The sequence below is a fragment of the Fundulus heteroclitus genome, chromosome 14 (assembly GCF_011125445.2).
Source record: "Fundulus heteroclitus isolate FHET01 chromosome 14, MU-UCD_Fhet_4.1, whole genome shotgun sequence".
Lineage (NCBI taxonomy): Eukaryota > Metazoa > Chordata > Actinopteri > Cyprinodontiformes > Fundulidae > Fundulus > Fundulus heteroclitus.
The window spans coordinates 267,115-282,587 of record NC_046374.1 but is presented as its reverse complement, the minus strand read 5'-3'; the positions used below and the strand labels follow the sequence as shown (position 1 = coordinate 282,587).

Here is a 15,473-nt window from a genome sequence, read left to right as displayed (position 1 = left end):
TGATGTCACAGTTAACAGAATGCCAGACCAGGTGTATCTACTATGAAGAAAAAGAGAGAGCAAAAAGTTAAAAGCTGAAATGACGACAGTCATTTCAATGTAATACAATGCAAAACTGGAGAACAGTAGACTGAAGAACAGTAGAAATCAGTAGAGTGAGAAAATTAGACCCTGATGTCCTCCAGCAGCCTAAGCCTATAGCAGTAAAACTATAAAGGTAGCTCAGAGTAACATGAGCCACTCTAGCTATAAGTTTTGTCAAAAAGAAAAGTTTTAAGCCTAGTCTTAAAAGTAGACAGAGTGTCTGCATCATGGACCAAAACTGGGAGCTGGTTCCACAGGAGAGGAGCCTGATAGCTAAAGGATCTGCATCCCATTCTACTTTTAGAGACTCTAGGAACCACCAGCAGACCTGCAGTCTGAGAGCGAAGTGCTCTGTTAGGAACATACGGGGTAATCATTTATTCAGTTTTCCTGAATAAATGAATAAGCTGATTAAATTTGATCCATTGGGGGTTTTAACAGAGAAAAAGCTGTGGTTGAGATCCTCGGAGGTTGCCATGAACGCAGGGCAGCTTTGAGCTGGGCAACACCTGAGCGGACGACTTCTGATGCAGCAGTGGTCAGAATAACGCCCTGGCGTCATGCCGAGACGTGTTTTTGTGGGCGGGGCCAGATTCTCACGGCTGCACGTCCAGTTTCACACAGGGCCTAATGCCACAGAACATGTTCTCCATGCAAGTAGGTGACGGTTTCAGAACAATCAAATAAAAAACCGACACCTAGTTATTTTTTTTTCAGGCATTTTCATGACCTCTGCATCTAGAAACATTCCGTGTTTTTTTTTTTCTTGGTTCAACCATATATACCATTTTACCTACAAAGGAAATTCGACCTTTGATTCCCAGCAGGCTTGACTGACTTAAGCTTCAGGGTGGTCCTCTAAACATTTCTTTTGATGACAATGTTCATAAAGCATGCCTCCAAGTGAGGTCCACACTTTTCACTCTTGGTCAGACTCTTCAAGTCATTAAAACGTGGATCCAGAGCCGTTGCTTGAGCCATGCATTGTTAATATTTTGTTAGCGGGAGGCAAGGTCTTCCATGAAGATTGTCTTAAATCTCCCCACATATGCAGGGTCTTCTTCAGAGACCTTCATCACTTGATGCAGGTGGCAAACAAACAAACACACACAAACATTTAATTTGAGCTTGATCAGTTCAATTTGCACATTATATGTAATGTAAGTAGTAATATCGTTATTGTCATTGAAACATACATTACAACGAAATTTGTTCTCTGCTTTTAACCCATCACCCTTGGGGAGCAGTGGGCTGCCATGTGTGGCGCAATTGGGGGTTAAGGGTCTTGCTCAGAGTGCAGGCGCTGGGGATCGAACCGGGTACTTGCATCCTTCTCTGAGTGCAAGCGCTCTGCTCTAAGCACTAGGCCAACACTCCCCATACACCGAGACGCAGCTTCCTGTGTTTTTGCCCCCAGGCAATTTGGGGTTAAGTGCCTTGCCCAGGGGCACATCGACATGTGGCAAGGGGAAGCTGGAATTGAACCCACAACCTTCTGATTGCCAGACGACTACTTCAACCCCTCAAGCCACAGTCGCCCTATGTGCCCGCCTTACCCGGAGGGCTGTAGAAGAGTGCTCAGTCTCTGCAGTTTGTCCCATTCAGGTGGCGTCAGCATAACCAGTTTGTGGCGTTGTTGGTCCAGGGTTGCTTTAATTGCTGCATGAATGCGGTTCAGGCGCTTGATCATTTCCAGTGTGGAATTCCACCGCGTTGGCACGTCTTGGATCAGTGGCTCCTGCTGCTGTCCCAGCGCCGCTTGCTGTGCTCCATGGTGTTTGCTGCGCTGTGTCTGAAGTGACCCACAATTTTGCGACACTTGGCCAATACATTCGTAAATCCACTATCGGAGAGACTCACATTGATGCTTTCTCTGCAGCATGTGAGCAATGCAGGGCATGCGCTCATATGGCAGCAAGTTAGCCCCAGCTGTCATATTGCGTGCACTGTCCGTCCCTATAGTTGTGATTTTTCCTTCAATATTCCACTTTTGTGCCACGGCTTGAAACTGTTAAGCACATGCCTCTGCGAAGGGACGCTCTTCTGATTTCATTACGGTTAAAGACCGTTTTAATTGTGAAGATTACGACTTCAGTTCCCAGGTTTCAGTGTTGTGTTGCACCGTCACACCCAGTTATTGTTACTCAGGGAGGTCCAGTGGTCTCCTGTCCAAAGCAACATATTCCGCTGAAGCCAAATCCTCTTCCTTCGTTTTCTTTTTGGCCTAATAAAGTTTGTTGATTTTAGTCATCACTGTGCCTCTCGAGGGTGGCTTGTAGAATGTGTCTAAAGTTGCCACTTTCAAAACTTCTGCGAGGCCCGTGTCCTTGACAATATTAATCGGTCTACAGTCCTTGGCTATCCATCTGGTAATTTTTGTCTGTCAGCTTCTCAGACGTAGACTTACTTAATGCCCTGCGCTCGGTGAGGGTGGTCTGACTGTTATGGGAGTTTTGGGTGGAATTCTAAACAATAGAAACTGAGTTCCCATCTTTACTAAATGACGAGACGGTGGTATTACGTTCCAGCACTTTTATTGAGAAACAGCAGAGATTCACATAGATGGAAAGTAATCACACCCCACGGTTCCGCTGCAGTCTCTGTCTGCCCTGTCTCTGCCTGCCTCGCTTTTCGGGCTTCCCCTAATACTGCACCGTGGCCTTCCCATGAGACAAAACAAAGACAGTCTATCGTAAACAATCAGTATCCCTCAGCAGCTGCAGCATTTGGCCTTGCAATCAGAAAACAGTGGATCTTATACACAGACATCAGGTCTCCAGGCCTCCTCTGTCCGAGTGGTGTGAGGCCATAGTGACTTCAGAATAATAATTCTTATAACATTCCTCTCTTTTTTTTTATGATGATGGCGTCGTCAGCATCAAGTCAAAACAAGATGACCCATCACTTGAAAATGTGAACAAAGCATAGAGGAACCATTTCTGTAAACTCGTAAAGTGGGACCCAAAGGGTTCCCGTGTTGGAACCGGGTAGTGCTGGAACTTTTAATACAGATCAACATGAATGCTTCATAGAGCTTTAACACACAAGATCAAAGATTTAGCTTTTGTCCACAATTTAGGATTCATCTAATTAGGTAAGGCCTGTTTTAGGTACCTATGCGCACATTATTTTAAAATTACATTAGACTATGGTAAGCTAAACCTGTTCAGTAACCAAGGTCGAATCCGTCTACTCTGACCCACCCTGAATACCCTCCTACTCCTTTCTCCACTCACCCCTACGATGGACAATAATCCACCACTCCAAACTTACAACACCAGGAGCAAAGGCAGGAGAGGTTCAGTGCGGGCAGGGGAACCCCAGAAAAAGCTACCCCTAGGGGGCAGTAAAAACTGGCAAGGCCCCCCTCCCAGGGAGATCTGCTCTCGGCCAATCTGAGCCTGAAAACCCTGTATTGAATCTAAGTGTTATCATTACCTGCTAATATTAAAGGATCTTTAGAGCCAATCCGATCCTGGTTCTTCCTATATCAAATCAAAATGGTGCATAAACCATAGATCCTTGTGTGTCTGAAGCAAACAGTTTCCATTTTTTACCATAAAACCATATATAACACAAAAAAATCAAACATGTGAGTCAGTGGAACAGAGCAGTTAAACAAACAGCAACACAATATCAGAAGAGTTCTAAACGTCAAGAACGCAAAGTTAAGGAAGCCTTCAGGCACAAGGCAGAAAATAATCTAATCGCGCTTAGGGTCTCTTCAGGCAACTCCTCCCGTTGAAGAATAAGGAATCAGAGTTCTCTGGCTTCTTCATCCCCAGTCCTCTTCTTGGTTCCTCCTCGAAGGCTGGACGATTGAGCTGGATGGTAATAAGCGTCAGTTCTGGATGGGCACTGAGCATTTTATTTTGCATTTCGCTCTAATAAAACACTTTGTGAAGATGGTCTGCAGACACGAGTCCTTGTTTCCACTGGCGAACAGAAACAAGGTGTGATTAGTGTTCTTATCAAAACCCCTTTCATGTGTCATTTATTAAAACATCCTCCAAGCACTTTCACATTCAAGATATTTCTGTGCACAATTATTTAGCTTTCAGAATTCTGCAATTTGATTATTAGTTAAAAGAGTAATCTTTAAGTTCAAATGTATATGCAGTAAATTCATAATAATTCTTAACAGAATGCTTTTAATGTGTGTCTTAACTGTTGTTGTCTGACAGTTGAAGTTCTCTGCAACATAATTTCATCAACATACTCGTTTCATGTCATTTCCCAATTATTTTGAAAACCCAACTGAGAAAAAGAAAGCCTTTCCATGTGAAAGCTTTTCCCTCTCTCTCTACTTTTTTTTTTTTTAAGTGAGGTGCTGTTCTGCACAGAAAAGACAAAATATTTATACCATGCTGTTACTGTTCAAGGATGCCAAGGTTCTACAACACAAAACAAAGCAGAGAGCAGGAGAGAACAGGAGTTTTTTGAAAATGTTCTAACATTGTTGAACAACCAAAGCTACTTAAGCAAATCAGAATGAGTTCCCAAATTAATCCTAAAATAAAGTAAACCTTACATTGTGTACATTGTGATTATTTATGTATTTATCTTCTTAAACTGAGGATTAAGGACTTTGATTAAGAAGTTCTTGGATGAACGCGTCTCTGCGTTCCTATTTGTCTAGGCCTCTGCAATCTGATCTATGATCTATGTATTCTGAGTGCCTGGTCAGGAAGGGTTAAGGTTCTCTGAAGCTTTCTGTTTTCAGCAACCCTGAAAACCCAGAACCCTTTACAGTAAGTGTAAGGTGTCAGATGACATGTGGGACCACCTTGTCATCCCTCTGGTTCCACCAGCTGTGTCAAGTCCACAGCAGCTCGTCCTGGGTGCCATGCCCCAGGGGTCTCCACACCCCCCTGTGTGGAACGTCTCTCATTGTAAGGATCTCACCTTATGTCCCGTTCAAGATGTTCTTTACACAACAGGAGTTCCAATGTGGGATGTATTTTCTGCTTTGATGTTCCTCAGAGAAAACCTTCATTCATTGATATCACCTTCAAGCTGTTACCCTTTTATCATCACAGCCCCCCAACCATCCTGACCAGATCCAAAATGTCCCCATAATCTAATCTAATTAAAATAATCTTACTTATTTTCTGCATGTAAGACGATAACCATTAAATTATCCTGATCTAAAAGCCCTCAGGTTAACGGGTTAACTGGTTAAAAAGACTTTTGAGTTATTTGTGTTCTAGTTGAAAGATATTAAATCTCCATAAATATTGTAACCATTGTACCCTGATGCTTTAATCCTAAATTTACCCATGTTAGTTAGTAGGATGTGTCATTATGCTAATTTTATTGCAACATTACCCATTTTAGCCAGTAATCTTTCTTTGCGTTTTATTGATGCCTGCCAGAGTAGCAGAAATCAGCTTACACTAAGATGTTCATTAAATGAAATGCTGTTTAAAAGTTCACATTACTCTACTTATATAGTGAAAACTAATTAATTCATTTATTTATTTAACTGTTGATATAATACCCACTTAATTTATTAAGTTGCTCTATGATTCCATCAAGTTACTTCTTTAAAAGTTTTCACCTTTACATAATCTTAATGTGTTTCGTAATGTGTGTTTTGTTTTAATTGTGTACAACAAAATCTGAAGTGAAATGCATGAAGTCGTGTCTGCAGAACTCATCTGTGTTTTTTGTCGAAGGTTGTCCGATTCCTCAGTCATAGTCCTTCAATGTCCATTTTCAGTCCAATGTCTGAATTCAGCAGCCCAACATTCTCCTTCTCATCAAGAGTCCATCCTCCAGTCCTCACGCCTGCAAACAGAATGAATTCTGCCAGCATTTTTTGCCAAAGAAAACGCTCCATAGGTTGAAAAGAAATTACAGCAAAACAGTCACAAACATTTTAACTACAGTGTTCCCTCTAACATGACAAACATAAAAGAAACAAAAGGATAGAAAAAAATAAATCAAACTTTGTCTCTGACAAAATAAAACTCAAACTGGATCAGGCTGAAGTCAATGACATCACCTTTAGTCCTTGTCCCAAGGATCAGCCCCCATGGCACTGCGGCACTGTTTCTGCATTCTCTCGCATCTGAGAATGTCTAAAATGAGACTAAATCTCTATGTTAGCACAATCCTATCATATTGACCAGGTTTCTTTGCAAAGAAAAAGAAGCAGAAAGATAGAGCTGTTAATAGCAGAAAGCAACAAACATCTTTAAGACACCACCTTTCCTGCTGGAAGATCTGGCATAACTTGGTTAAAACTAAGTATAATTTCTGATTATAAAATCTGATTATAACTCCTTACCGCACTGCTAGCACTGTCTTTTCAGAGTCTTCTGTTGGCAGAAAGGTGGCGTCTCCTTTAATCTGAAAGCAATAACTCAGAGAAAAACAAGAGTGTTAATAGCATGCAGTTAAAACCCTGGTCCCCTTAGTGTCCCTTTAACGTGATGTTTTTCCCTTTTTTTCTCTGATCCTGGGAAGGTTTCTATTCTTTACCTTTCCTTTGAAACTCTGTTCAAAACACCTCCAAAAGAAAGAAAACAAAAAAACGAAAGAAATGAACCAAAAAAAACTAAAACAAAATTGTTTTCCAAGGAGCACAATTATGTCTTTTTCAATATGACATAGGTTTTTGACTTATTACAAACCTTTTTGATATCCTTCTGGTCCTTTGACCATGTGTATTTGCTGTTAGTAATACTTTTATTTATATATACCTTTTCAATCTAAATTGGTCTAGTATGAAACTTTAAAACAATGATTTTTTCCCTTTTAGTTTTTTGAACTTCCAGTGTTTCTCTATAAATTATCAGAGTTTTCCCCATAATTCAGCACATTGAGAAGGCTACCCAAAACAACCCAAGATTAGAATTAGAATTTAACCCTTCAGAAGCTGGCTTTATTTTATTTTTTCCCCTCTGACATAGTTTTCGTGCCCCAGGCCAGAACACACAGACCCAGCCTCGCCATAAACATTCAGATGTTTAAATCATGGTCAGATTTGTTTATCATATCTATTGTCCTTCTCAGGTTATACTGTCTCTCTGAGGTTCACCTCAGTTCAGCATAACTAATAACATCAGATGATTTTGTAACTGACGCGTGTAACGTGGCCTTCTGATATTTTGACGCTTTTCAAAATTTCTCATTAGTTGCATTCAAATCCCAAGTAAAAAGAAATAAAATAAATGAATAGAAAACCCTTAGAAAAGCAACCATATTTAGTTCCATACAGTTTGTTCAAAGCACAGTTTTCCCTCATCTATTTAAATCAAAAATCATGTATTTCTTAACTACTTCAACTGGACTGGTTTGTGATGAATCATTATTATTATAAGCAATGAGATCTCAGTAATTTTAAATTACTTTAGGGCTAAAAAAACAAGTGATAGGATCTCTGCCTAAATTTGTAAAACAGTAAACTTAACAAGCTTATGTAAAGCTTATTTCCAATTTCTAACAAAGCTGAAATATTTCCGTTCAAGCCATGTTAATCTCTCCGTGTATCAATTTAATTTGGTCCTGATATTTAATGTTAAAAAACAAACTTTGTTATTTAAATCTCTCTTTTACTGTACCTCTATTGTTAACATAGTCCATGCTTAAAATGTCATTTGAATTACGGAGCTGCAGTTCTCCCAAAACAAATGAACATTCTGAAACCATGAACATTACTTTTACCCCCAATTAATTCACACAGATGAACGTTTAGTTACATAGATACATACATACGTACAGTTACACACAAACGATGACATTCAGACAGACGAACACGTGCAGGCCTGTTTTTTCACCATCTTAAATAGTTCTATGTTTTTCATAATTTTTAAACGCCAACGCCGAAAGATGTATTGAACGCGTTAAATTCCGGCTTAGTTTAAAAGGTGGAGAGCGTGCGCTGGTTACGACCCCCCGATGCTTCGTCCACACGCGGTTTTGCGCTTCAGTCCCGCAAGGATACAACTCTGTGTCTCGCAGACACTTGGACACTTACCCATTTTTGAAAGTTATACGTCGTTATTAGCAGTTCAGAACAGTTTTATCCACAACGGAAGTGCCTAATCGGTCCCCACGTAAACGCTTCCCCGGTGCAACGCCTTTTTAGTTTCGTTTCCGTTTTCTGTTTTTATTCATTTTATTCAATTTTCGCTTTTCTTTTTTCTCTTAATTTTATTTTTATTATTTAGTAGCAGTACTGCAATAAAATAAAATAACAGTAATAATAATAACCCCTATGTGAGAAATCTGCATGTTTAATCAAATCATTTCAAATCATTTATGCATGTCATGCTTCTGGCCCCCCACTTTCACCCACAGGTGAAAATCATTCTGCCCATCCTCCTCCCAGCATGAGAGTCCGCATGTCAGCTGAAAACGTATTTTAATTAAATTTTGAATTCTAGTTTAATGTTTGAACCTTAGTCGCCGTTCGGTATTGCGAACCCTGTTTTATTTGCCTTAAGGATTAAATATAATTCATTATTTCTACCGGCTTTTACTTTTACTACCTTTTAGGTTTACAGTTTTAAATTTTAAATTTTTTTGAGGTATACTTTAAAATGGGGTTTAAAATTTAAAAGCTTGCAAGCATTTTTGACCAATTGCATTTGTTTTTAAAAGAGCTGGAAAATAATCCCCTTACCGTCTCATGAAAGAAAGGTTCGGATCTTCGCGCCGACGCCCAGAGACGCTACGAGACCAGGAGCTCCTCCACGTCCCTTGAAAATCCATTCGGGGTACCAGAGGCCGGATAACCTCTCCGGGCCGGCCAAAGCAGCTCCTGTCCCTGGACTCCCTCGCTCGTCGGTCGGAGATCTTGTTCGTTTACGCCAAATTGTTATGGGAGTTTTGGGTGGAATTCTAAACAATAGAAACTGAGTTCCCATCTTTACTAAATGACGAGACGGTGGTATTACGTTCCAGCACTTTTATTGAGAAACAGAGCAGAGATTCACATAGATGGAAAGTAATCGCACCCCACGGTTCCGCTGCAGTCTCTGTCTGCCCTGTCTCTGCCTGCCTCGCTTTTCGGGCTTCCCCTAATACTGCACCGTGGCCTTCCCATGAGACAAAACAAAGACAGTCTATCGTAAACAATCAGTATCCCTCAGCAGCTGCAGCATTTGGCCTTGCAATCAGAAAACAGTGGATCTTATACACAGACATCAGGTCTCCAGGCCTCCTCTGTCCGAGTGGTGTGAGGCCATAGTGACTTCAGAATAATAATTCTTATAACACTGACGCATGCCAGGCGTAACACCTGAAGTTGAAGCTCCAACAAATGAATGCTTGACATTGAGATGATATTTAAGGCTCGAGGTGCTTTGGTCAAACAAAAAGTTATTCTTGAAGTGTGAGCAAACCACAAAATGTTTGTTTACTGTTCCATCTTTGTTTTTCTTTTATATTCGAACTGTCCATTCAGCGGGCTAACGGGTTCTTCTCGCTCAGGTCAGACAATTGAATTGTGGGTAAAACTGGGCGGGAATGCCTTAAAAATAAATATTGCGTTAATTCCAGAAATTAATCATCACGCGTTAAGGCCCAATATATAGTATAGTCTATCACAGGGCAACACAGAGACAGACAGGACAAACAACCATTCATGCACACACTCACACCTAAGGACAATTTAAAGAGACCAATTAACCTAACAGTCATGTTTTTGGACTGTGGGAGGAAGCCGGAGTACCCGGAGAGAACCCACACATGCCCAGGGAGAACATGCAAACTCAATGCAGAAAGACCCAGTGTTTGTTAGCGGGATGTTTCATGACACAAAGGTTTCGATGTTTTCCACAGGCTTACCTAAAGAGACTGGAGTTCGTCCAACCCACCTCTGGTCTTAGGCACTCGGAATAACTGGCAGACCACCAGCGGCTGGTCGGGTACCTGGGTGTTTAATCACCTCCCACCTACAGGAAGCTGTTGCTATTAAATGTTTTTATATCAGCTGTATATCAATGTGTACTGTTTTGATAGTAAATCTTTTTATTAAGTATGGGTTCCACAGAGTTCAGTTAAAGCTAGAGCCGGCGTTTTTCCCGGGAAGTTTCCCCAAGTCCCTTTTTGATTAACTGCGCATGTGCAAGACCGTCCTACCTGCTCTTCTGCTCCTCAGGGGGATGGCATAAAAAAAATCTCCCATATCCACTCTGGTCTTATTTCCTCCTATTTTGACCTTCCTCTTCTTGTTGTAAACGTCTTACTTGTTGCGACTCTCAACCATGTTCAAAGTCTATGGTGAGAGCAGCGGAGCTACAATGAACGGCTAACACCGAAGCTAACCGGATACATAAACACTAGAAGTGTCCATATGCAGCCAAGAGGTGAAACGAACAAGGAACAAGCACGCCCACTGGCGTGTATGTGAGCCATCAGAATGATTGCCATGTGGGACAACAGATGGATGAGGGGATACCCCCAGAACTTGAGGAACAGATGGGGCTGAGAGCAGGACCTAAACTCTGACCAATCACTTCCCTTCCATGCGAAGAGCAGTGATTGAGTTTTTACAGTCATGCAGCTCCCACAGAGATCTAACTTTTAACCCCCTTTTTCTGAATACATAATGGATTGACTACTGTCGGGATGGAAGGACCATTTTACCGAATATAATAAAATGTTTTTCTGAAGAGGATTACTAAGTATCACATTAAACGTTTTACGAAGAGTTTGCCTTTCTTATGACAGTACTTTGTCAAAGTATTTATCCCTATTTAACTGTTTCACCTGTTGTCACGTTACGTCCTTTTTATTAGCATTTTATGTGGTAGGAAACACAGTAGTGCTGTAATTGTCTAAGTCATGGGTTAAAGTTCTCTGTCCCTGCGACCGATTTCCGTAATTTGGAAAATGAGTGCAAAAAGTTCCTCTAGACTTTTCATTTAATTTTTTAAACTGAAGCTGCTCTCAACCAGTGAAACCTGGCAGAGCTGGGACATTAGCCAATCAGAAAGAGAGTAGGGTGGGTCTTTGCAAAGGGGACATCTGCCAGTCTGAGGTTTATCGATGTTCAGTCATTTTAACTTTTGGAAGAGCATTTTAAACTGGCCACAGATGGCATGAATGAAAGTAGCGGTGGTCAAATGTTTTCTTTAGATTTATGTGAACCAGCAGGTCAGAAAGTTCAGCAGAATGAACATCTGACAACAAATACCCTCGGTAAGCGTGTCTGTCGCTGCTCTTGCAGTTAATTAATGAGTTATTTCCACCTGTAGCCACGTCACCTGTCACTGTTTATTCCCTCGCTTCCAGTATTTTAGCTGATAAACACGGGCGACCAACCAGGGATCTCCCCATGATTTGCTGTTATGTTTTATTTAAAACTCAAAGAGTAACACGCTAGCTCAGGCTTATTTTGCATGATGCATTTTTTTTTTTGAAGAAGAAGAAGAAGGGTCTGAAAGTGAATCAATGCCCCGCATTTGATTCGGAAAAAGTAAAAAAAATAATAAAAAAATATCCACCTGCGTTTTTCTGAAATGAAGAAGGCAGAGCTGCAGTTAGATCGGCTGTCAGTCAATATGCAGCAGCATCCATCTGATGAGCCGCTGAACCAGGACACTCGTTAAATAAAATGACAAGAATTTTGATGCTTACAGATTATTAAGGAAACTACGTAAAAAACATGGACTACAACTGCAGCTACAACATGGACTGGAGAACGGGTTCTAACTGGGTGATGCCAGAGAAAGCCGATTCTCAAAGAGCTTTTATGAAGTTATTTTACACGTAGTGGAGCTCGATGTGAAGCAGCACTGTAGAAGCGTGTCGCACCAGAACCAGCTGAAAAAGACCACTGTGAAGTTGGTTTGAACTTGGATGTTGGACATTCAAGCTCCGTGGAGTCAGTGGGATCTAGCTCACGGTTGATCTGATTGAGGGACTCCATTTTCGGCCAGCGTCTCTCAGCTGCTCCCTCCTCCCATACGCAGTGGTGCAGTTAGGGACCGTCAACAAATGTTTGAACCAAGCACTCTTGAGAAAAAAAATCAATAAACTCCTTATCTTGTGGCCAGCTAAGACTAAACTAATATAAAATCATCCCAATAGATACCATCTGTAAGCCACACTTGTCTTTATTCCATTTTAAGCTATTTTAATTTTTAAAGATATTTTTAAAGACATAAATTGGGACTTTTCTTCAATAGCTTCCAGGTCATGTGACCCACTGACTCAAATTTTTTGTGAAATTGTTCTACTACATTAGCCTCATGGGGCGCACTCATTTTTATTCCATTTTAAGCCTTTTTATATTTTTTAAGATTTTTTTTTTTTTTTTTAAATACATTTTTTTTTTTCTTCAATAGCTTCCATGTCATGTGACCCACTGACTCCAAATCTGCAGAGGCATGCCAGCAACACATCCAGGCTTTCACAGAAGAATGGACGACGCTTTGGACAGACAGTGCATGAAACATGACAAGAGCTACAAGGCTGCTTCCAGATAAACAACTGCCTTTTACTCCACATGCTTTACATTGAGCACTGGAACTGGGTGATATGGATTTGATGCTGTTTTACCAAATGTTGAAAAATTGTTGCTCATATTCAGCACATCTAATGTTTCTATTTAATAGGTTTCTTAAAGTATATTGAATGTAAAACAACAATAAACATCAATAGAAGTCAATCTTGCTGAATTGATGACTTAATTCATGACTTATAGCAGGTAACAAGCCATGTAAGGTAAAAAAAAAAAAACAACTTGAATGCTAAAAGTAATCCATAAGAACAAAACGTTAAACCACTCTAACCAGTGACGAATAAGAAACAAATTCGAAGGTGAACAAGGTAAAATCTGCACAAATTAATTTTCTCCAAAAAATTAAAATAAATAAAGTTAGAAAATAAACATAAAGTCCTTTTTCTAATCTTCTAACCCCCTTCCGCCTCAGAATGTTTCTTGGGTGGCACACAGTGGCAGCTCACTGCTCCCTGAGCCATGGGTTAGACAAAGAGGACAAAAAGATAATTATTATTAAACTTAGATGAACAATAGAAAAACCTCCAGAGGGGAAAATCTAAATAAAAATATTATTAAAAACTATAAATAAATAAAATACATTTACAAAACCTGCACGGCAGCAAATTCACTTGTCTGCTCCTTTTTAATAGAAGTTGTCAAATTGTGGGTCTCCTTGCTTTTTTGTAAGCAAAATCAGTTTTAATGTCATACAAAATGTTGCTCCTAACCTCAGGGTTGACACCGACGATGTGTATGTTTTAGCTTTGAAAATCAATTTAGATGCATGTTTGAGTAGCTGCTGATCGATCCAAATTACATATGATTAAAGTAGTCTCTGTGGTTATGGACCCAGGCAGTAGAGAAACAGTGAGTCAGTTACAGTGTATCAATCTTGGGGGCCCTAGTGGCCGCCGGGCCCTAAGCAGCCGCCTAATCAACTTATTGTCAGTGGTTGGAGGATGCAGCTTGATTACCAGCTCCTTTGTGGTACTCAGAAGTCAAAAAGGTTCCAAGTTGGGGAAGATTAACATAAAGGTCCCCTGAAGTCAGCAGAGTTAAAGCTGGGGGTCTCCCACTAACCATCAACCTCAAAATCCAATATGGCTACACACTTCAAAACACTGATGGATGCAGTAACAGAAGAGTCTGCGGCCTTCACAACGAAAACTGTGGCAGTTTATGAGCCGAAGAATTGATAAAATAATTAACAAAATGATTTGAAATCAACCATTTCACTGGACAGAAAAATACAGGCGGAGGGCGACGCCCAGTAGTGGCCGCCAAGAACGGCCATCCCAAGAGCAGTCGACGATGGAGGAATGCATTTATGCATAAGCAAAAAGTAGATGTACCCTAAACAAAGCAATAAGCAGTATTGATATGGAGATACATGGATCCAGAACTTTGGAAAACTGTTCGCAGTGGCAGTCTCAACAGATGCCAAAACTGGCCGTGTGTGAAGCACATTTTAATCTGTGTGTCAAAATACTGTTAAAATCTTGTAAGCTTCTTTTTTATTTTAACCCTAATATATTACATCAATCACGGCACCAGTAAGCAACATCAGCTTCCATGTTAATCGAGTTCTTTATGTGAATGACAAAAACAGACATTCAATCAGGACAGCAGCTTTCAGTCGCTTTAGAAGGTTACTGTGAAAGTTGAGGGGTTAAATGGCAGCATGGTCATTTTTCTCCTCCAGTTTCAGTCAGTAGCTGTGGCTGGCACTGTATACAGGCAGCGGTACAGCCGGAGCGTGAACATGAGCCTTTCCTCAGTTATTCATTGCTCTGCCTGCCGCCTCAAGGCAACCTTAGTTGGCAGACTGTGCTCTGTAAATAAAACAAAGTGCACAGCAAAGACTCCGTGTACAACGAGGCTGTTATCAGAGCACACATACAGAAGCAAGGCTTTTAATGAACTGAGGAAACAATTAACCAGGTGCAACTCTAAGGGTGCACCTGGTTAGGCGAACTAAAGCACTTAAGATCTTAGAGACCAGGCCATGCAAATGTGGCACGCCTTCCTGCCACCAGAGGTTGAGCAAGGGGCTAAAATAACATATAGCACTCCTGTGTGCACAGATAGTTGGATTAAAAGTCAGAAATCAAATAGTTCAATGCCAAGTTGCAGAAAAACAAATTTTGTGGTCAGATGATTTTACTGGCAGGGTGCAATTCTGGCTGCTGCACCCTGAACCCTTCTACCACCTTCCTCCTCCTGCCCTGCTCCGTCTCCCTCCACTAATCATCTGCACCTGTCAGTTGCTAATCAGCACGGACTCATCTCACCTGCCAGCCTCTCCATACAAACCCTCATCAGTCAGCTCCTCACCAAAAGGTTGGAGAATTAAGAAAATGTAATAGAATTAAAAAAGAAGAAGATATTATATCTAGGATAAGATTCGGACATACAGGATTAAATAGTACTCTTAAAATAATTAATAAGCATAATACAGGGTGTTGTGATTGTGGCAAATTAGAAACGGTCCAACATATTTTTTTAGAACGTAGTAAATAGACTCAAGAAAGAGAGATGTTGCGTAGAGTTAGGCAGAAATAAAAATAAGTTAGACATAAGGGAATTGTTTCAGAGATCATCTGGGGATGTAGTTTTTGGGAGTATTTTTAATTTTCTAAGAAGAACGGGTATTTTAGAGAGGATATAATAGGTTGTCTGATCCATACTCTATTCTGGAAGGTGGCGGAAAATGCACCTATAAGTTGTTTGCCAACCGCCATTAAAAAAAAAGAGAAGAAGAAGAAGAAGCTCCTCACCGTCGGTCCGTCTTCAATCGTCTGATGCCCCTCAGTCGGAGATTTTCCCACGTCTGTCAGAGCGGCAGCCTTCCCTAGTTCTCCCGGTTAGAGATTCTCCCACGTCTACCGGTCAGAGATCCTCCTACACCTGCCTGCCTGAGGTTCCTACT

At 40.8% G+C, this 15,473-nt stretch overlaps 1 protein-coding gene across 5 annotated transcripts in view; it reads left to right on the top strand.

The window, feature by feature from the left end:
• Nucleotides 1-12,711, top strand: part of LOC110366682 (protein Daple-like) — a 50,451-nt gene extending 37,740 nt beyond the window's left edge. For 4 of the 5 annotated variants that reach the window (XM_036145976.1, XM_036145977.1, XM_036145980.1 and 1 more), the window contains exon 8: nucleotides 9,877-10,006. In XM_036145976.1, the coding sequence (XP_036001869.1) occupies nucleotides 9,877-9,936 (60 nt within the window). In that variant the 3' untranslated portion in view covers nucleotides 9,937-10,006. Of the gene's footprint in view, nucleotides 1-9,876; nucleotides 10,007-12,386 lie in introns of those variants that run through there. The other variant, XM_036145978.1, reaches the window with a different exon arrangement.
• Nucleotides 12,712-15,473: the final 2,762 nt, after the last annotated feature.